Below are 26,320 nucleotides of genomic sequence, written 5' to 3' on the forward strand. Positions count from 1 at the left end.
TAATTCTAGAAAACCTACCGCTTCTACAAAAGAAAAAGGGAGAAGGTCCACAGCTAGCATTTTAGCCAGCTTAGTGTTATACAGACGCGTCAGTGGGTGGTTACGTTCATATGGCGCGTCTGAACAAAACATGGTTCTAATGTTGCCCTGGACCAAGCATTTACGGGATGATAATGACTTTGTTGACCCAATTATGCTCGCTGGTGAACTTTTTCGCGTTGGTGTCTCACTCGCTCCAACACTCTTAGTGTGCCTCACATGGGGTGTGCTGCTGACAGGGGTACTGTGTGTAAGTGACGTGTTTGACACGTCTTCTTCCTCCTCGTCATCATCAGATGAAACATCAACGTTTTCTTGACTTCCAATTCGGGCTTCCTTAATCGCCTTTAGGTGCGCAAACCATTGGACAGTGTGCTGTCTCCTAAAATGACCTCTCTGGCCTCCGGTACCATAGTTGGTACCTAACTTACCACGACTAACTGCAAGCTTACAAAGGGTACAAATGGCGAACTTTTCCCTTTTTGGGCAAACAGTAAAGAAGTCCCAAACTGGGGACTTGAAGTGTCTGTGGGGCCTGGAGGAGGCGGCGATACTGGTGGTGGTGGTCATGCTGCTAATGCCAGATGAAGTGGAGGATCTGGATTGCCCAACTTTTGTACGTTGTGCACTTTCACCGCCACTAATTAAGGTCGAGGTGGATGGAGGTCCCTTCTTGTGAGAAAGAAATATGGAAGCGGTACGAGTTGGTGTACTACTTAACTCCAATGATTGTGGTTTTTCTACTGCCTCCTCGTCGACAACATCATCATCATCACCCTCAGCAGCTTTTCGGGCTAGGGTCAAAATGTCTGTTTGCTGCATGCCCGCTGGGGCTGCAGTGACCTTTATGATGACTGGGTCGTCGTTGTCAGAGTCTTCATCAGCAGCAGTATCCGCCACTTCTTGTTGAGCCTCATCATCACACTCCATAACTCTGAGACTTTGGACGAGCTTCCTTTTACGCTTAACTACCTTTGTCAGATCATGGTGTGCCTCACTCTCAGACGGCAGTGGTGCTGGTTCCCAATTTTGATCCGTATCATCAGAAGGAGGTGTGCTTGAAGAAGATGTAGACACCACCCTTGATCTCTTCCTTGCTAGGGAGACAATGAATGACAATGAATGATCATCAGGAGGAGTGTCTTCCTCAAATGATACCTCGCCTTGATTGTCGATTTCCTGATGTGCCCCTACTTCGGGAGGAACAACTATTGTGGGCACTTGTGACCCTCCATGCACCTCTGCTTGCGCATCTCCTTGCGCTGCCTCTCCTTCCACATGTACTTGGGCTTGTACTTGCACATGTGGTTTTTGTTGCGGCTGTGGTTGTTCAACACTCGTCAGATGAGTTACAACAACCTGTGTTGATTGAGGGACATTGCTGCTACTTTCTTGCGATGAGCCAACATCACTGGTCGATGGTGATTGAACAACTAGACTAAGTGCCTCTGCAGCAGTCAAGGGCTTGGACTTAAGTTGGCGTGGTGGTGGTGGTGGCACTGAGCCCAATGTAGCGGGGGTGCTGCTCCCAGCTTGGTCCCCAGCAGATCCCGCTGCTGCTGCAGGCGTACTTTTTTTTTTCCTCCCAAAAAAAGGGGCGGCCGGCACACCAGTCTCCTTGGTAACTTGCTTCTTCTGCTCCTTACTGGCAACTTTCTTGCTAGAGGAGCTACGGGGAACTTTTTTTGGGGCCATCTTCTTCAGAGCAGGTCAGAACAGCAGGCAGCAGTTGCACGAGTTGCAGAGTTGTCTGTGTCCAGACGTGACGTCGCGTGACGTTATGCTGCACACACACACCGCTGCAGGACTTCTTCCTGGCACTGGTGGTTCTCTTGAGTCTTGTGAACCTAAAAGCAATGGAAGACAGAGGAACATCAGTTCCGTTATACACCCCAAAAAATGGAAAAACACAGAAAAATCAGCACAATCCCATGCCATCCATGATGTTTACATTCAAGACACCACACAGAAAGACTAGGCCCATGCAACACTCACTACCCCTGGGCATAATGGATGAAAAGTAGGCAAAATAAGTGCAGGCCTCAGACACTGCCTCTCTTCAAAATGGCCCCTTGCACCCCAAGCACATGTTGCCTGTACCAGCCAGCACTCAAGATGGCCACCACCACCACCCACATGGCCAGTCCACATCAACAGTACACCCCAAAAAAACAGAAAAACACCCCAAAATCACCACAATCCAATGCCATCCAGGATGTTTACATTAAAGAGAGTGAGACCCCACAGGCACACTCAGTACATGCACCACTACCCCTGGGCAAAAGGCCACACCAGCAGCCCCAAAAAACGACAAAAAACACAAAAAACAGCACAATCCCAGCCCATCCATGGCCTCAATGGTGTTTAAATTCAAGAGGACACCCCACAGAAAGACTAGGCCCATGCAACACTCACCACCCCTGGGCAAAGGGCCCCACCAGCAGCCCCAAAAAACGACAAAAAACATAAAATTCAGCACAATCCCAGTCCATCCATGGCCTCAATGGTGTTTAAATTCAAGAAGACACCCCACAGAAAGACTAGGCCCATGCAACACTCACTACCCCTGGGGATAATGGATGAAAAGTAGGCAAAATAAGTGCAGGCCTCAGACACTGCCTCTCTTCAAAATGGCCCCTTGCACCCCAAGCACATGTTGCCTGTACCAGCCAGCACTCAAGATGGCCACCACCACCACCCACATGGCCAGTCCACATCAACAGTACACCCCAAAAAAACAGAAAAACACCCAAAAATCACCACAATCCAATGCCAACCAGGATGTTTACATTAAAGAGAGTGAGACCCCACAGGCACACTCAGTCCATGCACCACTACCCCTTGGCAAAAGGCCACACCAGCAGCCCCAAAAAACGACAAAAACCATAAAATTCAGCACAATCCCAGCCCATCCATGGCCTCAATGGTGTTTAAATTCAAGAAGACACCCCACAGAAAGACTAGGCCCATGCAACACTCACCACCCCTGGGCAAAGGGCCCCACCAGCAGCCCCAAAAAACGACAAAAACCACATAATTCAGCACAATCCCAGCCCATCCATGGCCTCAATGGTGTTTAAATTCAAGAAGACACCCCACAGAAAGATTAGGCCCATGCAACACTCACTACCCCTGGGCATAATGGATGAAAAGTAGGCAAAATAAGTGCAGGCCTCAGACACTGCCTCTCTTCAAAAGGGCCCCTTGCACCCCAAGCACATGTTGCCTGTACCAGCCAGCACTCAAGATGGCCACCACCACCACCCACATGGCCAGTCCACATCAACAGTACACCCCAAAAAAACAGAAAAACACCCAAAAATCACCACAATCCAATGCCATCCAGGATGTTTACATTAAAGAGAGTGAGACCACACCACAGGCACACTCAGTCCATGCACCACTACCCCTGGGCAAAAGGCCACACCAGCAGCCCCAAAAAACAACAAAAAACACAAAAATCAGCACAATCCCAGCCCATCCATGGCCTCAATGATGTTTAAATTCAAGAAGACACCCCACAGAAAGACTAGGCCCATGCAACACTCACCACCCCTGGGCAAAGGGCCCCACCAGCAGCCCCAAAAAAACGACAAAAACAACAAAAATCAGCACAATCCCAGGCCATCCATGGCCTCAATGGTGTTTAAATTCAACAAAACAGTTGTATCATGCACCCATAACCAACCCTGGTCCTACTGGATACTGTGGCTACCCACAATATATTTTATTTAATGTTCTGAAAAAGTTCCAAAATTGTAGTTGCAGCAACTGTAATGCCCCAAACAAACTTACTTGTGAAAGTTGATTTCTAATCCAAAAGTGATCCAAAGAAAGTCAAAAAGGCCTCAAATCCAAATATCCAGCAGCACCCACAAAAAGTAATCCTTCCAGGTCAAGGTCTAAATGAAAGTGACCAGCACATGAAGAAAGCACTGGGAGGAGCCTGCTGGACAGGAACAGGAAGTTGGAGACTGTGGGGCACTTCCTTCCTCCCCCCCCCCCAAAAAATGGACTCCTTGCAAAAAAAAAGGCCATGCAAATGTCAACCTGAGGAGTGATTCTGATAAAAATCATCATTTTCTGAAGGTTTATCCTGTTTGCTGGTGAATTTCTTGTGCAGAATTGCAAAATCTCTATTTCGCGAGTGCGAGATTGTTCCTGTCCGCCGCAACTACGTGTTCGCAATTGCGAACTCTCGCGAGGCGTGCTGTGCAAGGTGGCAAGCCGGGATTACGTATTCGCGGGCGTCAAACTCCCGCGGGATCCCGCAGCAAGATCCAAAATGTCGCAGCACTCGCAAAATATGATCGAGAAAAACAACTCGGCAAATGCTAAATGACGGAAAGTGAACGCCGTGCACCACGCCGCGCGCCGCAATATTGTATCACCAAGCAAAAAATCTGCCGCGAGCGAATTCACGGATTTTCGACAAATTCGCGAGAGTTCGCGGATTGTGAATTTGCCGAAAATCCGAAAAATCCGCGATCGGAGCGGATTTTACGCCCATGCTTACTCCAGTGCCTTGATACCCTTTTTACCTTGGTAGATCTTCTTTGAGTCTACCACAAAATTCGCCCGTCAACCACGCATGTCAGGCAATGATGTCTATACTGTCCGGGGGAAGTAAGGCGCAAGGCACTTTGATGATTGCCACTACTCGCTCTGTGGTCTCCTTCTGCGGACATTAAGGGAGGGCATCATTTGCAAATGCAATGGTTATATCTGCTCTTGTTGCAAACATGCTCGCTCTTAACGCTAACGGTGCGAAAACATGTCTGTTTACTGCTATCACTACCTTGAGTACCTAAAATGAATCACATTACACAGTCCACCAGTAACACCTGGTGATCTTCCTTTAGGTAAAAGGAGTCACTCAGAGGTTGGGGGCATTGATAAAGGCCCATCTCTGCCCAACCACTCTTCACCAGTGTCATGCTCTCTCTTTCCCCAACCCAATGTACCACTCAGATCAGACAGAGAAACGCCACCAATAAGCAGCTGGTTCTGAGGTCAGCACCAACTCTCCAGAACCTCAGACAACCAGCATTCTTAAAGACACAGTATATTCCAAGAACTTATGAAATGGAAGACAGACCACAGCATAATCTCTGTACTATTCCCGGGTGGAAATTCCGAGTGACCAGTTGCACATAGGAACGCATCCACAGTGTACAGCAGCAAGGGTAATTCTAGATGTTATGGAGTCGGAGTAGAGAAAAAAAGTACTTTTTTCCAGTCCTCCATCTCTAACGATCTCTAACATTAAGTATTCTAGAATGTGGGCCTGATGATGTCAGCTGGGGCTTTGAGATACATTGTGACATCATTCACCTGAGGGTCCCTTTAAAGAAACACTACCTGAAAATCATAGGCACTGCTTGACAGCAGTTCTGTTTCCAAGATAAAACTGGAATCAAGTGAAAAAAAATTCTGTAGCGGTTCAGAACATACCAAAAATGCATTTGCTGCCAATGGATCTACTTCAACCCATGCCTAATTGCTCAGCATGAATTTCCACTTGGAAATGGTATGAAGATTTTAGGGTGTTTCTTAATTCACTGCTGGAATCTGGCCCCCCTTTCTGCGCCCCATTTCAGCCAAAGAGTCTCTATGACCTTGCTTGTGGATGCTTCAGCCCTACCGCTACTAATGATTCTATTAGCACATTTTGACTTCTATAGGGGTACTATGGAGGAATGGCCGTTGCAAATAGAGGTGACGGTGTAGCTGACAGTGCAGCAGGCATAGGGGAAGTGGAGCACAGGCGTGTGAGGGGCACACTGTATCACAATTATGGCTGTCTTCTTCTAGTCAGTGATTGAGGGAGTTATCAGGAATGTGGGTCTTGATGTTTCTGTTGCATCTGTTTCTTTTAGCGCTCTTATTTTCCTCTAATTTGTTCTCACTGATCTATGTAATACTAAAGTCAAGTGAAGTTTATCCTGGTTTGTACATTAACTATTCATTTGTTACTAGTTTTATTTTTGTACATTTTGCTCTCCAGTGAACTGTAACACTGTGGCAATAAATGACAGGGAATTCGAAACTCATAAATGGTTTTTTTTCAAACTTAACAATTATTTAGAATTTTACCAATACCTATACAGTAAAATGTTGAAAATATCACAGCATATTTACATTTTAAATCTCTTATTATTAAAACAAATCAATACGAAACTATAGCAAGAAAATTAGACAGAATTACTATAAACTTATGAACTCTAAGATGATAATAAAAATAATTAAGTATTAGAGAGTATATTTGGACAGAGTTATATTTTGTGTTAAACGAGTGTCCCTCAGCTTCTCCATAAAAAGGTTTTTAAGAGATTACAGAAAAACAGACATCCCCCTTAAAATACAACTACATTGCACCCCTGGAATGGAAAATATTGGTCTCTTTAAGGGAAAAAACTTGCATATCTATCTAATGCAAGGGAGAGTATTGATTTGTTTATTGTCCACCACTAAGCAGTTGTTTCAGAAAGATGCTATGAAACATAAGCAGTCAGTGTTTTGCAAGAACAATGTACGCCCTCAATTTACGGCTAAACCTAAGCGCATACATTTCATGAAATACATTTACCACCTAACAACATCCCTGTGTGGTTTAAATAATGAATGTTTTTGCATTATTTACACAGCATGTTTTTAACATCTGATAGCATGGGGTATTTTTTCAGCACATCTGCTCCTATTCGTTCGTTGAATGTTGTGCACTGTTCCCCTCTTTTAAATTCTGATGATGCTGACCTGGTTTAAAAAAGTAGGTTTTTTTTCTGTTTTCCACATCAATTACCACACAGCTACTTTAAGGAAAAAAATCATGCACTAATTAGAAAATCCATTGGACTGCCTGGTCTGTGCTGGTGTTGAAAGACCGCGCCAACCAACAGTAACCCCCTTCTTTCTACATCTATTAAGTTTATGATGGAAGAAAGTTGCTGAATTGATTCAAAAATGTGGTTCCAACAGCTTTCTTTGCTTCCTCTTGGCTAATCCCAAGGTGCTCATTATCATCCGCACAAGAGCTCATCTACCGACCTTGAGGTCCTAACGCTGGTAATAGTCTTCCTATATTATTTTTGAATTCTCATAACCACAATTGGGAAAATGACTTTGGTTCATCAAGGAAAGGGAGAGGTATGGCTCAGCGGCCAGGCGGCAGACTCCGGAGTGCAGGGCTCACAGTTAGATCCTGGTGCCGGCGGCAGCTCAGCTCAGCATCATGTGACTCTGGGCAAAATCTAACTTAATCGCCTCCAGTGCCTTGATACCCTTCAGGGGTGATTTGTTCATGCTTTACAAAATTATGAATTATAAGAGAAAAAAACAGATTTTAACATATTCTCTCATATCTGAACTTTTTTCTCAGTATCATTATGTTACATGCATGTCAGGGAACATGTGTGTTTATAGGGATATCAGACCATTTAAATGTGTTTCCCATAAAGTAATTTAGGGGTTCGCAACTGTGACCTCTAGACTGCAGCTTGCGAGACCTGACAGGGCAAAACGTGATTTTATTGGTTTGCGGCTCTCCAGAGTTTTTATTTGTATTTTTTACCTTTGCTCAGTTTTTCCTGGAAAACAATAATTTCCACACATCTGTCCTGGGATTTGCTAACACAGTTATGGAAAGTCTTAGGGAAAACTTGCACTGTTCACTTCACCAAGCTCACACTGGAACATCACTATCTGGGGAAGGGAAGCTTGTTGAGCCTGTCATGCCCTCTGTCTGCGATTACTTGAATTGAATGAGGTCATGTCACAAGCCACTGTTGGAGGCACAAACTTCAGCACTGTGTAAGTAGCAGGGATTAACAAGGAAGGCTTGAGGATGTAAATGTAAATGTAAGATTACAAATGTTTCATTTTTCATCTGTTAATGGCTGGAGATGACCATTTATTAGGAAAATATAATATTTTTGAGTGGAAATTTTTCTATCCATTCAAAATTGCTAAATGAATGACACGTGAAGCTGTGAATTACTGAGCAAACATGAAGTTTCAATTGAAGTGAGGACTGGACTGTATTGCATTTAAAGATAACAACGAAATAGGTGCATTTGAGTAAAAAAGTCTCATAATTATTGTACAATCTGTGGTGCTGCATACCCACCTAAAAATTACACTAAAGCCCTCACTAAAAGTTTGCAATTTAGTTCCATTGAGGCTGACAATGTTGCAACTGAAATTGCAGGCTCGGCTTAGAACACCTTCATTTCAATTGAAACTTGGGCCTAGATTTACTAACACTTCACGCTGGGTGTGTTTCTTTTGGACCACGAACTTGATGTGAAGCGTTGTGGTCGGATTTACTTTCCAACACAAAACATGATTTACGTTGGAAACTTGCCTGAGGTAAAACAAGACAGCTCTCTGCACTGCTTTGTGCATCTTTGAGTCAAGGGGGTGTGCCATGGATGGTACATTGGCGTTCTCAGGCAACCACTCTCCACATTTTTCCAACTTCACATGCGCTGCTCTGAACACATACAGAGTTGGAAAAGTATTAAAGCATAGTTTTTACACTACAAGGGTCCCCTTCCAGTACAAACCCTGTGGTTGACTAGAAGTACACACGCTTTTCCTATTGTACAAGGGAGTGTGCGTTGGTGCATGGCAGCCTAAAGTGTGGCAGCGCAGGGAGACAGGAAAACAGCACCATATCTCAGTAACTATGGTGCTATCCTGCTCTCTATTGTAAGCCAGGTAGCAGAGCAACTTTAGTTGCTGCAATGCGTTGCGTGACATCTTAGTAAAGCTGCCACTTGATGTTTGCTCAGTATTTCACAGTTTTGGGGCCATCAATAATTTTCCAATTTTGACTGAATAGAAAAATGCACATTAAATATTTGTTTTCATTATTATTCATTCTAGTTTTTTTTCTAATTCACTGTTGTTAATGTCTTCAGGATCAAAGGTCACATGATGTCCCTTCTAGTGATATGATCGGGGGTCAAAGAGCATGTGATGTCACTTCCTCTAAACCTGGCTTTTTAGGGAATCGATGTCCTTTATTTATTTATGCGTTTTTATATAGCGCAAACTTTACGTAAAGGTATCACAGAGCGCTTTACAATAGGACCAGTTATATTACATAAGGACTTCAGCGTACCTGAATAACATAAACTATACGAAACAAATAAACTCTAAACTCACATAAGAAAGGTAATAAGTACATATGTCTACTACAGATATTCGCGGTTAGAGTTACATATATACAAGTTGCAAATTCCCTCAAGATTACATTTTAAGAAGAGTTGAGGGTTGGACAAATATATATTACATATTTCCTGGGAGTTTCACTGGCATTGCATGGAGGTGTATCCATTTCCAGGGCTGCTTAGTTACACACACAAAATTGGAAATTGTAAACCAAAGAGAGAAAGAGAGAATCTTTCCAAAGGGCAGGGAGATGCGGACTGCAGACATTCCAAGCAGCGCAGTGCCAGTGCAAACAGCAGAGGCGAGAATGAATTACGAATAATCCCCCCTATCCCCCCTCCTACAGCGAGGGTTGATTGGCTGCGGAGATCCTGTTTCTTCTACCTGTGCTTTGTGTCTGATCGGTTCCTGACTGGCTCCTGCTGCAGACGAGCAGCTGCTCCTGAGGTGCAGAGTCGGGTAGCAACAGCAGCAGAGAGCACGTGGTACAAAGTTTCCACTGGCGGTCCGGATTTTGCAACAACAGAGATTAGTGCATCAACAAAGCCACGTGCTCGAGTCGGGGGCGGAGCAGCGCACATTTCCGGCAACAAAGGCAGCTGATATAAATGCAGCTTGGGGGAGCAGTCGGGCAGAAAATCAGATCTCAGCAGAGCGGACAGATATCCCCGAGAGGACAAGAGCCGGGCCGGGCCGAGGAGCGCGCAGTATCCCCCTCACACCCCCCTCACTCTCACCTCTCATCAGCACCCCCGAAGATGCCGTTCTTAGGGCAGGACTGGCGGTCCCCGGGGCAGAACTGGGTGAAAACCGATGACGGGTGGAAACGCTTTTTGGAAGAGAAAGTCAACTATATTAATGACCTCGGCAGGTGAGTGAGAGGCGGCTAGAAGCACTACAGTCATTCCTCAGAAGGACTATGCACCGAGGCGGACCCTTCACAGCCGGTTCTGCTTCCAGGCGCTTTATATTGTCTGTACGATCTGAAAACAAAATATCCTAGTATTAACATGTAGGTTTGAGGCCTCACTTGGTGTCATGTTATGTGAGCGTGGGTTATACGATTACGAGCCTGTGTGGATTTGTCTGTGCGTGCTGGTACTTGTGGTTTCACCTCTGGTATTGTAGATGCTGCGGAGGGCCAGGACTACTGGGAGAGTGAGTTACACTTGACACAGAAGACCGAGAGACAGTGGTTGGGCGTGCAACAGACAAATCCGTTTACAGTTTGTTATTACAAGTGTGGGTTTAGGCCTATGATGGGTGGATTACCAGTCTGTGCCATCGCCTCTATCCAGAGAGATTACGGGGCCCGCAGGAGACGGGCTGTTCCAGGCTTTACTCGGAGCGGAGCCCACAGACATACTGCTCCTGCGTTCTGACCAGGAAATGACGTTGTCAACTTTCCAAGTCCTCCATTCCCTGCCCTCTGTTATTCCTGTTTGCCTTTTTCCGCTGCTGTGCACCGGGTGTCAGGGGCGGGCTGGCCCATAGGACAACCTGGCAGAGCAGAAGAGCTGGTCTGATGGGTCTGTGTGTGAGCTAGTATTGTGTCTGTTTGGGGGACTGTTTTATGGTCTGATGGTTTGTTTTTTACAGGTAATTTACCTGATCTCACCACGGACATTGACAGAAGCAACCACAAATGCATGCTGCCTCGGCGCCTCCTATAGCTTGCAAAACGCCAACACCGCGTGTCTTTACAAGTTCAGCACTGCCATGAGTTGAAGAATGTGGGAAACTTTTTATTTAGCTTTCTGATTTGCTAATAGACCCTTTTATTTCAGAGCCCGGGCCTATTTTCTATCCCAGACCGAAGATACATCCAGGACATTCACCCATACCTCCCTATAGGTGTCCATGTTTTCAAATGTGCACCAGAAATGTGCACGCACGTTCCGCATCTTTGCTTTGTTTTCTTAGTTCCCTTGTCACTGGCGCTCTCTGTACAGCCGCCCCCCCCCCCCCTGCATTGATGCCGCGTTGGCGAGCCTCGGTGTCTGCTCTGACGCATTTGTTATTTCTGTCTTCCCTCGTGCCCCTTGCATGTCTGATCGAACACCGAGATATCGAAGCTACAATGTTGTATTCTCAGATTTTTATCGCAAGAACAACCTGAATACTACCTTTTTTGTTATAAATATGTCTGTCGGGGAGAGTGTCCATATATCATAGGCGCGTGCAGAGCGCCCAGCTGGGCTGGAGAGGTTAATCCGCTCCTCAGCTCTCACGTTCTGTTGATCCCCAGAAAGCTGCTTTGCGGGGGCGGGCGGGTATAAACAGTGACTCAGCCGCTGGCGGAGCTGGGCCGCGGCCGTGCAGCGCTGAGGAGGGGGGCAGGCTGCGGCTGGTGCGCGCAGACGCTCTGTCACAGGCATGTGATGTGCAGCTCCCCCCTTCCCTGCAGGATGTGGGCTGGTGGCTAAATTGTCGGCTGCGATGCGAGGGCACCTGAGTTATGATTCCGGCTTCCAAATTTTAACAATGTAACCGTGTGATCCTGGGCGAATTACTTCAGATCAGTGCTCTTGGCGGCCAGTGGAACACCATCTTACAAACCAGGCCTCGTAAAATGAGCGATATAAAAACGAAACATTTACCTAACATTGTGCAAGCAAGAAAGGCCACCAAGACATAATGTTAGCAGAAGACGTCACACCTCCAAGGACACACAGCACCAGTGGTGGACTGTTATCAATCATTGTTTTTAGATGTGGTACTTTAGCACCCCCAGAGTGCATTATGATGATAAACCGAAACCAAGGACCGGGGCACAGAGTCCTTGGTTAAACGGATTCATCTTGTAAACAAGAACCTATTTAAACTGTTTTTGTGAGTTATGCAAGCTTGCTCCCTCCTTACCCACAATGCTTTTAAGATTGTTACTAATCTGCTGGAAAACTCGTTGAACACTCTCCAGGGGTTGGGCCAACTCCTCCTCAGGGGTGAACGTGTATTATTACTGTGTCTTGTGCTCCTGATCGATATCTACTTAGTCTCGGTACTGAGGTCGTCCGTATCAAGGATTAGAGAAACGACACTTACATGCAAAGGCTTCTGTTCTAAGTTATTTTATTTTGTACTTGGTGTTTGCAGAACACGTGTTTCACCCTTTACAATGCCTTTGTGGCAGGGGCTTTCTCAAGGCTCTTTTACAGTTCTGTAGGACCTAATATATCCTAATTATTCAGAGATATCAATTATTCAGTTATATTAAGTTATATAACTTGTGTGCACCACAAGCAGTAATTAGTTAAAGGGGCAAGTATATTTTTAGTTTTGACCTTATGTATATTTTTTTTAGTATTAGCTGCCTTGCCAGACTATTGTTTTTCACTTAAAAATACATAATATACATAAACGGGGATTTTGGTCTACAAGCTTCATCCATTGGCCTGTTTTGATTTCACCCACCACAGCACAGCCCACTTCAACTACTGGCTCCGTTCACTTTCAGAGACTACACAAAGCCTGTGCACGTTGTTCTCATCTGCCTTAAAACAGTTCTTTTGATTTAAGTGACAACTTTGTGCATGTTTTAAGTGTGCTTTTTTTGATAGCAAAAAAAAAAGTTTTTTTATTTTAACATTAAATACCAAATATGTATTTTGCTTGCACTTCAACTGCCTATTGGTTGGGAATTTATATTCTATCTGCTTTTTAAGTTGCTGCAAACAAGTGTTTAAATATATCGTAGCTGTCTGTGATTTGAGTGCTTGGTTAGTTTGTTATTCCTGTCTCAGCCGCAAATAATAATACTAAAAAAGATTAGGTCGCAGTATTGTTTCTGTGGTTTTTATTTGTGTAGCATATACATGCAATAAAACAACATTAAAAGCACTGACATCACAAGGCCACACTTATTGGCTTTGATAGTGCCTGTTTTTGTTAGGAGAGGTTAAGACGCCACAGACGCTTACATCATGAGCTAGATCTACAGGCCCATGCACACATTCGCTGAAGCTCCTCCCTTGTGAAATGGAGTTGGTGACTGTTAGTTCCTTCTCTGGAGCTGTCGCGTGACACAGCCCTGAACTGCCAGCAGCAGCCTTGGTTACGCACACTCACTAGTGTGTCTCAGAATGTGAGCACTATTGTGAATGTCAATGCAGGTTGGACCAGGGATGTCTTTAAACATCCCCACTCATTTCGCTATTGCACCATTGCATGTCGCAGTGCACACATGCACTTCTAGTGTGCTTTTTAATGCACAGCCCAACAAGCCACCTTCCAAACGGTACTGATGCAAATATGTCTCGTACAGCATCTTATTTCTTGACCGTATGTCAAATGTGTCATATTTCTTTATACATGTGGTCTGGTAGAGCAATTCTTCATCAAAAGGCAAACCTAGAATGTTAGTGTATTTTTTCTCTACATCTGAGCGCAGCTTTTTCCCCCGGGGTAAAAAGTGAATTGTGCTAATGTAAAATTTTGCATGATTTACGCGTGCATACTTTCCACTGTATGGAAAATCTGCATGAGTAATTTTTAATTGAATTGGAAAATTGCTTCAAATTTAGGACCTTAGTACATTCCAGTATTGAGCCTTTCATTCATTGGGAATCCAATGCGAGAAGGAAATCTATACCATATGTAGGAGTAAACATAAGGGAGTAGACGTCTGTGTTTTAGTGGCAGAGTTTTGGGAAACTGTGAGTTTGTGTATACTGGAACTACAAGATGGCCGTGGACCCCTACGAGAGCACGTCTGCAGAGGTAGAGAAACTCCCAAGTTTCTGATCAGTGGTAGAATTTACGGAAGAACCTGGCTAGTCATGTGTCTGTAATGTCCAGGTCAGACTTTGTGGCAGGATCATGTTGTTAAGACCAGTGCTGAATGCCACACAGAGCTGATGCTGAGATTGCAGGTATGGTCTGACTGTGAGGGTGTTGGCCCGATTTCGGCGGGCCAGTGAGTGTCGTCCCATGGGAAGCTGTTCCCAAAAATCAGCACTTCTGTGTTGTCTGTTTAACTTCAGGCAGTCAGTCTTCATCCAGTTGGTGACATTCGTCATGGCATTATGGAAGATGGTTCTAGTGATGGAGGGGTATTCCGTGAGCGAGAGGATGAGCTGGGTGTCATCTGCATATGTTGAGGCCATGGGTTCTGACAATGTCGGCCAGGGGTGTCAGATGTTGAACTGGGTCGGTCTGAGGGACGAACCTTGAGGGACGCAGCAGATGATACTTTTGGGCTCAGAGGTGAAGGGCAGTAGCCGGATTTGGGTTATCTCCTTGAGCTGCAATACCGCCCCCACAGGAGAACGCCCCCACAGGAGAACGCCCCCACAGGAGAACGGAAATGCTGCAGAGAGTTAAACTGCCTGGTTAGATTTCACCTGCACAGCCCTTGCGCTATACTTGCGAAATCGCCTATGAATTAAAAAAAAAAATCTTAAAACTGGATTGGAGCCCACTCATTGGCGGGCCCCCATGTCACTCTAGTTTCCTTGCTTTTCATTGGTCAGAGTCTCCTCCTCACCTCAGCCTTCTCCTGGGGCTTCCCCATTTGCTCCTGCCGTGAAGCATGGAGCAAGCACAGCTTTGTGTCTGCAGCCAGTGTCCTTTCACTTGCTGCAGGCTCCTGCAAGTAATTACAAATAAAATCGGTTTGCATGTGTCTACAGTCCCTCTTCTTCAACACTCCCGCTCTCTGTTGTGTTTTTTGCTGTGCAACATATAAAAAAACACTTTGACAAAGTCGATAGATTTCACATAGGCGAAACCTGTTGGCTTTGCCAATGCTTGTTTTTGAAGAGTTGACAAAATGGTGCCCGATAATGTACTCCTTAAAGACCAGCAGATGCTGCGAAAAACGCTACTTGGGTTAAAGTGTAGGACATATCGTACTGTACTCTGTGCTAGCGATGGCGTGTTGTCCAGAGGACAGAGGCGATGTTCTTCCTTGAAGCAAAGATAAATAAAGGCATGGAAACAAACTGTGGCAGTAAAAGCCTCCTGCAGCAGCCAAGTGCTAGGTACTGTTCAAACTCCCTTTCCAGGACCACCCCCAGCACACAAACACTCCCATCCTCCCTCCCTCCCCCCACCCCCAACCCCCAACCCCCATTCTTCTTGCCCCCACCTTCCGAATGATGGTGTTAAATATATCTAGTCTTCTCATGTTAACTCTAAACCTTTCTGCTTATCTTCTGCTGCATGCAAACTATTTGAAGGTTCTGAGAGTTGTTTACTGTTGCTGGTTGCAGCTAAGCAGTATTTAATGCTTCAGTGGTTGTCTCCAGTTGGTGCCAGCCGCTTCCCCCTTAGAACTATTGCTTTGCGAGACTGCCTCTCCCGGAGCCACGTGCCTCATCGTGATGGATAGATACGGTTGCACCAGCCTCTTCAGCAGGTTGGGATCGTCTCAAGCCGGCACATGCAAAGCGATGACGTGTGCAACTGGATGGCCTTTCCTCCAGACCGGTGATGCCTACAGGGTAATGGCTGTGGGTGGATGTTCCTCCAGGCTGTAAATGTAAATTGATACTTGTATAGCACACTACTCACCCACGAGGGTCTCAAGGCGCTTGTACGAATACGGCTGTGGAACCCATCCTGGCTTTCCCTGTGAGGTGTCCACTCCTGGGCACCCCCAAGGTGGAGGCCAGGCATCCTTAGCGTTGTGGGGGCCGTTGTGGAGATTAAGCAAGCTATTGCCCAGAGTTGCAGAGTGGGACTCCATGATTAGAATAGGCACCGAAGCGAGAATTATCAGGTCCGTGGAATTTTTGAGCCCAATACCCGCCGAGGCGGGGAATTGAACCCTGGTCCCGGGCTAGACTACTGCATCAGGGTCTGCCGCTCTAACCATTGAGCCACAATTCTCCACACTGGTGATGGCCAGAGCAGTAATGCATATGGGTGGCTGTCCTGCCCTGTAGACGGGTGAGGCTACAGCAGTAGGGGCCAACTGAGGAATCTGCCCAAGGCGCTATTACAGCAGAATGAAATAACTAGATTTTTGGAGATGTTAGTAATTTCAGAAAATATAAATGTTGTGTTCCATTGCAAGGTATGTTAACGTTTGAGATTCCACTTTGCTTAGACGAAAGAGGGATTTTTGCTTTACAAAATATCTAAAGTATCTAATTGGTGACAACACGTGGGCACAGCTTTTGTTCAATTTGAATAGAAATGCAACAAAGAATAATAGAAGGTGCTTGCCCCCATTGCAAAATTATAAGCCAGTTCTAGTTTTGGAGTAGTTACAAAGTTAATTTATCACTTTGGAGAAGAGTTTGTGTGTTTTTTCATTTATGAAAATTGACCAGTTTGTATCCAGGAATAGGGAGTACAAGTAATATCATTTGTGTAGCTACCTTAACACTGCACTGCATTCTTGTCTTTGTCATTTGCAGTTACTGCAAGAAGGATGAATTCAATAAGGAGAACCTTTTCAACAGCAACAACTATGACGTGGTGGCAAAGAAGAGGAAGAAGGACTTATTAAATAACAAAGCGAAGATTCAACGTAAGGCTTGTTTCAGCAAGGTGTTTTATCTGGTTGCTTTGGGGTTGCTTGTGGCAAGCGTATCTCATATGTGCGCTATTACCAAAGACCACATCCATGGAAGCCTTCTGTCTGGTAGGACCGTAGAGCTTTTTATATTAGGAAAGTACTAAAGCAAGATTCAGGGAAAGATCTCTGAGCAGAACATAAGTGCGCGTTTAACTGGGGGCCATAGTGACATGCTTATTGTTTACGTACATTATTAACAAAAGCAAGATTTGACATAAGATCTTTGATTAGCAGGAGACATATAAGTTTTATCAGGGGCCTTATTGACATGTTTTGTTGTTTTACCTACACCATTACCAGAAGCAAGATTGGACTTTATGACAAGACATCAGTATACAAGATATACATAGGATCTCTATTGGTCAGCCCACACAAGCTTCTTTTGATAGGAACAATAGAGGCATGCTCTTTTATCCACTTAAATAACCTCTTGCTCGAGTGGATGACGCACTACTGTATTCATGCAATTCCTTTGTAAAGTGCTGGCTTGTTATGGACCATCACTTTATGGGAAACAGCGTTTACAACGCTGTCATTACATTGCTGTATCATTACAACGCGGTTGTTACAACGACCGCGTTGTTAGTACGCAATGCATTTACATTGCAACGACTTGCACTAGGGGGCGCTGAGGTATTGGAATGAATTCCAACACCTTCCCTACTGTTGCGCAAACTGGAGTAGGAATAGTAATTATTACTATTCCTAAGTCCAGCGCGTCCCCTTGTGCAAGTCATTGTAATGATTTGCGATATAAACGCATCGCGTACTAACAACGCAGTCGTTGTAATGACCGCATTGTGAAAGCACGCGATGTAACAAATCGCATTGCAATGTACCATATTCTCACTTTATAGCACTGAAGACCATGTAGGTGACCAATCCTCTTCCTGTATAAACAGCATCCAAAGCTGGCCAAATATCAGATCCGTCCTTCAGCGTGTCAAACTGCGACCATGGGGAACTTCTTCCCTTGTTGTAGTGCAGAAGGGTAGTCCTGATGGTTTTGTGGTAAATAAATAATTAATTACCGGTACTATTTTTCAGGATACTCATACAAATAGATAGCTCAATAAATAAGAGTCAAGATACGAGGTAGCTAGAGTTGACAGGCTTTAATTAGGCATAAAGGACTGGAACAGGACAGCCTGTACGGGGATAGGATGGCAGCTGCCTGGGGCAGGGACAAAGGAGCGCTAGCTTTTAATAACAGTGCACAAGTGTATATATAGTTAAAACATTTATATTACAGTCAATACAGGGGGCGTAGCAGTAGGCGTGGTTTGTAGCAGTCGCGAAAGATAAGGCATAAAGTGGGTGTAACAAGAGGTGTGTACAGGGCGTATACATAGACATGTGATGTAAACGTAACAGAATATGTCATAAAAAGGGGCGGAAACATGGAGGGGGCTACCTGAGCAGCTGGGACCTTTAACCTAGTGGTGCGCGCAAACTGGCAATGACGTGTTACTAGGGAGAACTGGGGGGCTATGACTTCTGCGCTAGAAGAGGAGACGAAAGTCTGGAGTGTCAGAGCGACATGTACCTAAAGCCTATCTAGTATCTAGTGTTTAGAGAACATGTTGATAGAATCCAAAAGTTATCAGGGTAAAGGCTAACAGACACTAAGACTGGTGCATACATAATTCTATATGTAGTGAGTGTGCGAGGAATATTCTATGAATATTAATACAGTATTTCTCTTACATGGAGACATAAAGGCTAGACCATGACGGAAACTATTGATGCGATTCAGTAGCTTAGGAATGCAGAGAAGGAGGGCTGGACTGATAACTAGAAACATAACATACTCTTGGCAGACTGGCAGGCAGAACCAGGCCGAGCCGGGCACTGCGAGGCATGAAGTAAGTGAAGGGTCAGGGATACAGGTGGGGGCTGTATCGCTCCTCGGAGAGGGTTCAGGAAACAGGAGCTGAATCTGAGTCCGGGCCCTTTTGAGGCCTAGAAACGGGGACAATTCAATGAATTAACGTGCACACTGTAAAATGTGGCAACGTAGGATTACATAGGCCTGATATTCGTTGTATTCACGAGAACTGGAAACTGGCATACTAGAGATGGACACAACTGTAATTGCGTCTTTTAATTGATCAGAGGGGAATACATGCATATCGATCATGCACATATATCATAACATGGGGAACACGTAGGCACATATAACATGGCAAAATTTACTTTTCCACATTCCCTCCTTGTGCCCTACGTTTCCATCAGGAAACATCTATATTCATGATACCATCTATCATTTCGTATAGCATCATTTGCTCGTCTCGAATTGTCTTGGAACGGGATTTAGGACTAGGAATACAAGAGGTAGCACAAATGCCGCAAATCGCAGGGCCACATTGTATACAGAGGCAGCAACTGAATATGATCATTACTGCAATACCTAGAAATGACAATACTTTCCATCCCCAGGCAGATATGATACTCCAGAGCCAACTGGACCATGTCCAGGTGCCTGGATTCTGGTGTAACTGATGGGCAATTTTGTGAAGTCTGGTTATAGCTGAATAAACAGACGGCGCGTTATTAGGAATGAAAATGCAGCAACTAGATCCGATGACTCTACATGCTCCTCCTCTATCGGCCAGTATGACGTCAAGAACGAGACGATTTTGGAGCACGACAAATCTCATAGCAGATTGCTCTTCGGTTAAGTTACCTAGAGCAGAAGTAGTCTCATTCACTACTGCTTCAAGGGTTCTGGTTAACCTACGTATTAACTTACTATTCTGGACAGGTCCTATAAAGAAAAAGAAACCTTTATTGAAATCTTGATACTGTTCTAGAGCAGTTTCAGTTTGATCGACAATTGGGGACTCGATCTCCCGTCTATGTCTGACGTGTACTAGATGTGTGTTTCTATGATAATCAGATGGGGCTAGAAAAACTGGTGGCAGTAGGAAGGCAATGTAACATGTTCCATCCCAATCGAGGGGCAGACGAACATATGCGGTCTGACCACAAACAAAATAAGAATGACGTGAGGCTTTGAAAATAGGTTTCCCACTGGCACTATACTCGACAGTAGTAATACAATCACTATGTCCTACATGTGCGGAACCATTCTTTCTGACACATAATTCGCCTTTGACTGGTAGTACTGAAATAGCAGGCAAGTCTGGAGTAGTATCAGACTGAACATTCAGGACCATGAAATTCGAAGAATAATTACCTAAATCATATACTTCATTTTCTAGATCTAACCCTGTTCTATGGGGGAGACCTTGCTTGTCTGGAAAACATGTTCTGTTCAGAAGGGACATATCATTTGAAGATGACGTTAACGTGGACCATGCTCCACACGAACCATTATGTGAAAACGTATAAGGAAAGAGTGGCAGAACTCCCTTCGGTGTCTGGAAAGGGGGGAGTCGACCACACACCCAACAATTAGTGGCATTGCTGGTCTGGTGTGAATAGTGTAACATTCTGATGAATGTGTTATTACGCATAGCAAGACGATAGGATAACTCGTGAGGAGGCAGATCACTAAATGTGTGCTCTACTGTAGCATTAGAAAACGTATTTACATGAGAAATTGGAAAACATAAATGCAATGCATAACTTGTGCAGGTAACCATCAAACTCAAAAATAGAAGAAAACTTAGAACAATGATACATTTGATAGAGTTTTGACTAACTCTCTCTCTGTGGGGGTCTATCTTATACATGTCAGAAACCTGTCTAACCGTTTCACCCGAGGGGGACTTAGACAATTAAACTGGCTGACTTATTTTACTAGACCGGAGCTTTAACTTATACTCCTGCTGCGGAGTTTTCTCTAACAGGGAGGGCTTGATTTCAAAGTCAGTAGCGGGACAGTCCTTGAGAATAGGGCAGTCTTTAGGATTTTGGCAGTCCTTAAAAATGTTCTTGGCAAATGTCTTTTCTCGGAGTCCATGAAACTTCTTGACGTGAGACAGATGGACCCATCCCTTACGGCCCTCCAACTTCACGGCCGTACGGGTGGTCAGAAGGACAAGTCTCGGCTCCTTCCAGCGAGGCTCCAGCGGACTTGAACGATCAAAGTTCCTGACCAACACGAGGTCGCCGGGAATGACCTCATGCGGTTTCACTTCAGTATTGTCTGGAAATGCGGCGGCAACCTGTGAACGACAAGAATGTAGGGCAGACATCAAGGAAGCTAGGTAATCTGTCAGCATATTACTGGAAACATCTGTAATACTGCGGGGTCTAGGTGTACCCCACATATTTGGGGGGCGGCCGAATACGACCTCATAAGGGGACAGACCTGATCTGGAATGTGCAACCATGCGCATAAAGAATAAAGCAACTGGCAGGGCAACTAGCCAGTCTACACCTTTCTCTTGACATATCTTGGCAATACGGATTTTCAGGGTTTGATTATGTCTCTCTACGAGACCGGCTGCTTCAGGATGGCGCACACAATGGAACTTCCACTGGTACCCTAACAAAAGGGAAACATGTTTCATTAACTCTGATGAGAATGGCTGGCCGTTATCAGAATACACGACCCTAGGGAGTCCATAGCGGGGAAAGAATTCACGAACCAACTGCCTGGCAGTGGTCGCAGCTGTGTAATCTGGAACTGGATATGCTTCTGTCCATCTGGACAAAGCGCATACAACTACGAGGACATACTTGAAACCTCGACATCGCTCCATCTGAATGTAATCCATCTGGAGGACTTCAAAAGGGTGGTCAGGAGGTTGGAATCCACCTTGTTCCACCGGGACACTTTTACCTGGATTGAACTGACAACATATCATACAGGTACGTACTTTCTGCTTGGCTGCAGCTCGTAAGTGCTTGTTGAACCAAAGGTTCTGGATACTGTCTAACATAGCTTTTTCTCCTAGATGTGCTGGACTATGTGCGGTATTAATAATGACTTGAACCATAGAGTCGGGGAGAAACCATGTGGCTTTTCCCTTCGTCACCCATCCTTGATCTGTCTGGACCCCTCCTTGTTCGGACCATTTCTTGATTTCTTCGGGAGTGGCATGTAACTGTATGTCTATGACATCTTGTGTGGGGTCCTTAACTGTCATACAAGTAGTCTGTTCTGGAGTGAATGTCTGTGTCGTGTTAACTGGAATGTCTGGAGTCTGAGCTGTAAGCTTGGCTGTTCGATCTGCTAGATCATTACCTTGGGAAATAATGTCAGTGACTTTCGTATGTGCCTTGCACTTCATGATAGCGATAGCTGTCGGTAAATGTATTGCATCTAACAGAGCTTGAATGAGGAGACCATGCTGAATCTTGGTTCCATGAGAAGTCATGAAACCTCTCTCCTGCCAGAGCACTCCGAAGTCGTGTACAACTCCGAATGCGTAACGTGAATCTGTATATATGTTTACTTTCAGGTTCCTGGCACGTATGCAGGCTTGGGTCAGAGCAACTAGCTCTGCTGCTTGAGCAGACAGGGTGTCAATACGATGTGTTTCTATAACTTCGGTGTCAGTAGTCACTGCATACGCGGCTACTAGTTCTCCTGTACTAGTTCTCATACATGAACCATCCACATAAAGTGTGAGGTCCGGATTAGGTAATGGAATGTCTGTCAGGTCTTGTCTTGGCTTAGTCATAGTATTAATGACTTCCACACAGTCATGTGTGGCAGGATTTGAAGTAACTAACGGTAACAGTGTAGCTGGATTTAAAACGTTGCAGCGTCTGATTTCTATGTGTGGCTGGAACAGTGTCAGTTCATAACCTGTTAAACGTGCAATTGTCAAGTGCTGAGTCTGTGTTCGGTTTAAAAGAACTTCCACAGAGTGTGGAACTTGTACTGTCAGGGAGTGTCCTAACACTATGGAATCACTTTGTCTGATAGCTAGAGCTGTAGCTGCAACTGACTTGAGGCACGCAGGCAAAGCCTGGGCTACTGGATCTAATGTGCTCGAAAAATAAGCACAGGGCTTGTACTGTCCTGCTTGATCTTGTGTGAGAACAGATAATGCAGTACCATCACGTTCTGTGACAAAAAGTGTAAAAGGCTTACTGTAGTTCGGTGTAGCTAGAACAGGTGCTTGGCATAAGGCTTTCTTTAATTCATTAAAAACAAGTGTATGTTCAGATGTCCAAGGGAGGACAGTCGATACGGCTGCCTCCTGTGTCGTTAACTGTATCAGTGGCTTAGCTAGAAATGCATACTGAGGAATCCATTGTCTGCAGTAAGAAGTGAGGCCAATAAAAGCTCGTACCTCCTTCTGTGTCTTGGGCTGTGGAAGACTCGCTATTAACTGGATACGGTCTGGTGTCAACTGCCTACCCCACTTGGACAGTAAGTGGCCTAAGTAGATCACTTGCTGGACACAGAATTGTAATTTGGAAGGGGACACCTTGTGCCCCTGCTCGGCCAGAAAATACAGGACCGTAAGTGATGCTCGCTCGCAGTCACGTTCAGAACGGGCTGTGATCAGTAGATCATCGACATAGGCAGGGCAGTGTCAGTTGGCATGTGAATATTGTCTAGTTGTCTCTCAAGTGCTTGACTATAAATACTAGGACTTTCTGTGAAACCTTGAGGAGCTCGTGTGAATTTATAGCTCCTTCCATTTAAACAAAAACCGAAAAGGTACTGGCTGTCTGGGTGAATGGGGACACTGAAAAATGCGTTCTTGAGGTCGATGACAGTAAAAAATGTAGCTTCAGAATCAATAGCTGTCAATAGGGATGAAATATCTGGGACTACTGGATACTGGGGTATAATACATTTATTAAGTTCTCGAAGGTCAATCACTAATCGATATACTGGAGGTGCATTTGGATCAGTACGTTTCATGACTGGAATGATAGGAGAATTACATACATTGGAGTCAGTTTCTACAACCACTCCTTGAACAATAAGCTCGTCAATAATTTTGGATAAGGCTGCTACAGCCTCAGGTGGCAATTTGTACTGTCTGATTCGTGGCAGGACTATACCTTGCTTGAGGGTCACACGATGGGGTGTGATTCGCATAAAACCTACATCAGTTGGACCTTGCGCCCATAGATGCTGCGGAACATTAGACAATCTTGGATCAAAATCTCGTAATACATAGTGACCTTTATAGTCCCTTAAAAACAAACGTATTCCTTCTGGGGAACAGCAAATTACTGCACCTAATTCTTTTAATGTCTTAATGCCTAACAAATTTTCTGGACATGACTTCGTAAGTAATAAATCAGTAGTTCGGGACAATGGACCAACTTCTAGAGTAACTGGCTTTGATATCTTGTTCACAATAGGCTTTCCTGAAAATCCAAGGGAAACATTTCTAGAGCCTGAGAGCGGAGCCCCTGGAACCTCGTCATGACTGATAGTAGTCCTACTTGCCCCTGTATCAATCAAAAACTTTCTGTCTTTCCCTAATACTTGACTGTGTACATAGGGACCCTCTTGATCTACAGGTATCTCGATGAGAGGCAAGCCTACCTCCCTCTCTAGGCTGTTTCATGAATACTGTTGATATTCTGGATACTCTGACTGAGCATACTGGTACATCTGCTGTGTAACATGCTGTGTTGCAGCGATAGGCTGCGGTGCTGGAACTGTCTGTTGTGCATTCTGTGGTGACTGAGAAGTCTGTGAAACTTGTTCTTGTCTAGGCGGACGTGGTCTTTCTTTAGTCTTACCAGTTGCTATGTTGTGTTTCAGAACTGCACACTCGTTTATAAAATGACCTGGCTGTTTACAATAATTGCATGCCCCTTTAACGGGAGCTGCAGGATGACTGGCTTGATTCGGACCCCTCTTCTGACTGTCTTGTGGAACAGATTGTGCAACTAGTACTTTCATTTTCGTGTCTTTCATACGTCTCTTTTCGTGTTCTTGCTCTTCTCTGATTCTATTCTGGTGATACTGGAGCATCTGAAGCATTTGGGACGGGGTATTAGCTTGCCAAGTACTTTCGACTTTCAAAACTCGATTTTTAACTTGTGGACTTGAATTCTCGACTAGTTTAGTAACAAAAAGATGAGAGTATGACTCGCTACCTGTCTTCAAACCACTGTTGATAATAAAACATTTCTCGAATCTAGAATAAAAATCACTAGTATCTTCATCCTGTTTCTGTTTGCATGCTGAGATTGCATCCCAGTCTTCCTTTTTCGTGGCTAGTAATCTTGGCAAAACCTGGATCAATAACTCGGGCAATTCTTTACATTTGTCCCCAAGACCGGTACCTGGTACACGTGCATTATCTTCAGCTTCTAGAGCTGCCCAATCAATCTTTTTCTCTCCCACCTCCCATTCTTTTTCCTTGAGTTTTTCATATACCCCTGCGGGCAACAGGACCTTTAGCATTTTAATGATATCTGGATACGTGTATTCTCCCATACGGAGCATGTCTTTTAATTCTCGATGGAACCCTGCTGGATCTTTGTCGTGACAGGGAATTAATTTCTTCATCTCTAAGAGTTCCATCTTTGTAATAGGGGTGTAAACAAATACTCGTTCTAATTCACCACCCGCTGTCCTAACTGGGTGTACTTCTCGTAACGGATGCTGTCTATCTATGTAAAAGGATTTACTTTCTGGAGGTGAGACATGAACAAAATGCGGATTCAGAAACGTTCGATATTTGTGGCGCTGTTCTAGAATGATACTAATTAAGTCGGTACCAAGACCTCTCCATCTATACTGGAGCAACTCGTTCAGAACATCATGTAACGGACCTGGATCAGAATGTTGACCCTCATACAGTGTAATGAGGTGCTGGATCATATACATACCCACCAGTCGCTGCTCGGCTGGGGGCAGTTTCAGAAACATTTGTGCCACTATTTCGTCTGGAAAAGTGGTAGAATCAGTAGTCCATCGGACTGCTGATCGGGCTAGTTCTTGTTCATGCATAGTACTAAGTTCACTATAACCGATTCGTGATTTCAGGATGTGATCGGTAGCTTGAAATACTTGTTCAAGAGAACCTTGTTCTGGTGCTGGAGGAGGGAAAACTTTCTTGTGTTCTAGACGTGAATGTCGGTCGGGAAGTCTAGATTTACCTACATACGCTATTCTGGAGGGATTCTCGTCGTCTACCTCTTCAGTATCAGAGTCGTCTTCTTTCTCGCTTACTTGTGCTGCTTTGCGTTTCTCGTGCAACCTTATTATTTCCTTACGAATTTTCTTGTACATACTGTCTATACTACTTAGTGTTTTGTGTCTTCCCTCGGCTATATTATCACTCCACCTTGTCAGAACTCTCATTTCGGTCGGATCCTTAGTCGGATAATCTTGTTCCCTTATTAAACAATTAATTAGAAACTTTAAAAGCATGAGCTGAGTCTCAGCTTTCCTTAGAGACATGATTTCGCCAATACTTTCTGGGTCTGTTCCTGTACGGATGAAACGATATATTCTGTCTAGATCTTCTCTCATATTCGGTAGGGTGTCCAAATACTCGGTCACCCGTCTTACACGCAATGAATATATAACCATATTATCATCGCCTGGGACTGGATCATAACGGCATTCGGTGAGAGCTCGTCTGATATCTGCAACGGACTGATATTTGGGCGTACGCTGTAACGCACGTTCATGTTACTCGACTAACGTTACACGTTTGTGTGGCGGCGGGGTACCAG

General features: G+C 44.7%; 1 protein-coding gene across 1 annotated transcript in view; it reads left to right on the forward strand.

Moving 5' to 3' along the window:
• Nucleotides 1-9,842: 9,842 nt before the first annotated feature.
• Nucleotides 9,843-26,320, forward strand: part of FBXO32 (F-box protein 32) — a 41,756-nt gene continuing 25,278 nt past the window's right edge. Inside the window, exons 1-2 of the mRNA XM_078686803.1 lie at nucleotides 9,843-10,084; nucleotides 16,578-16,690. Coding sequence (XP_078542929.1) covers nucleotides 9,972-10,084; nucleotides 16,578-16,690 — 226 coding nt within the window. The 5' untranslated portion in view covers nucleotides 9,843-9,971. The remainder of the gene's footprint in view (nucleotides 10,085-16,577; nucleotides 16,691-26,320) is intronic.

This window comes from Lissotriton helveticus, chromosome 4_1 (assembly GCF_964261635.1).
Source record: "Lissotriton helveticus chromosome 4_1, aLisHel1.1, whole genome shotgun sequence".
NCBI lineage: Eukaryota > Metazoa > Chordata > Amphibia > Caudata > Salamandridae > Lissotriton > Lissotriton helveticus.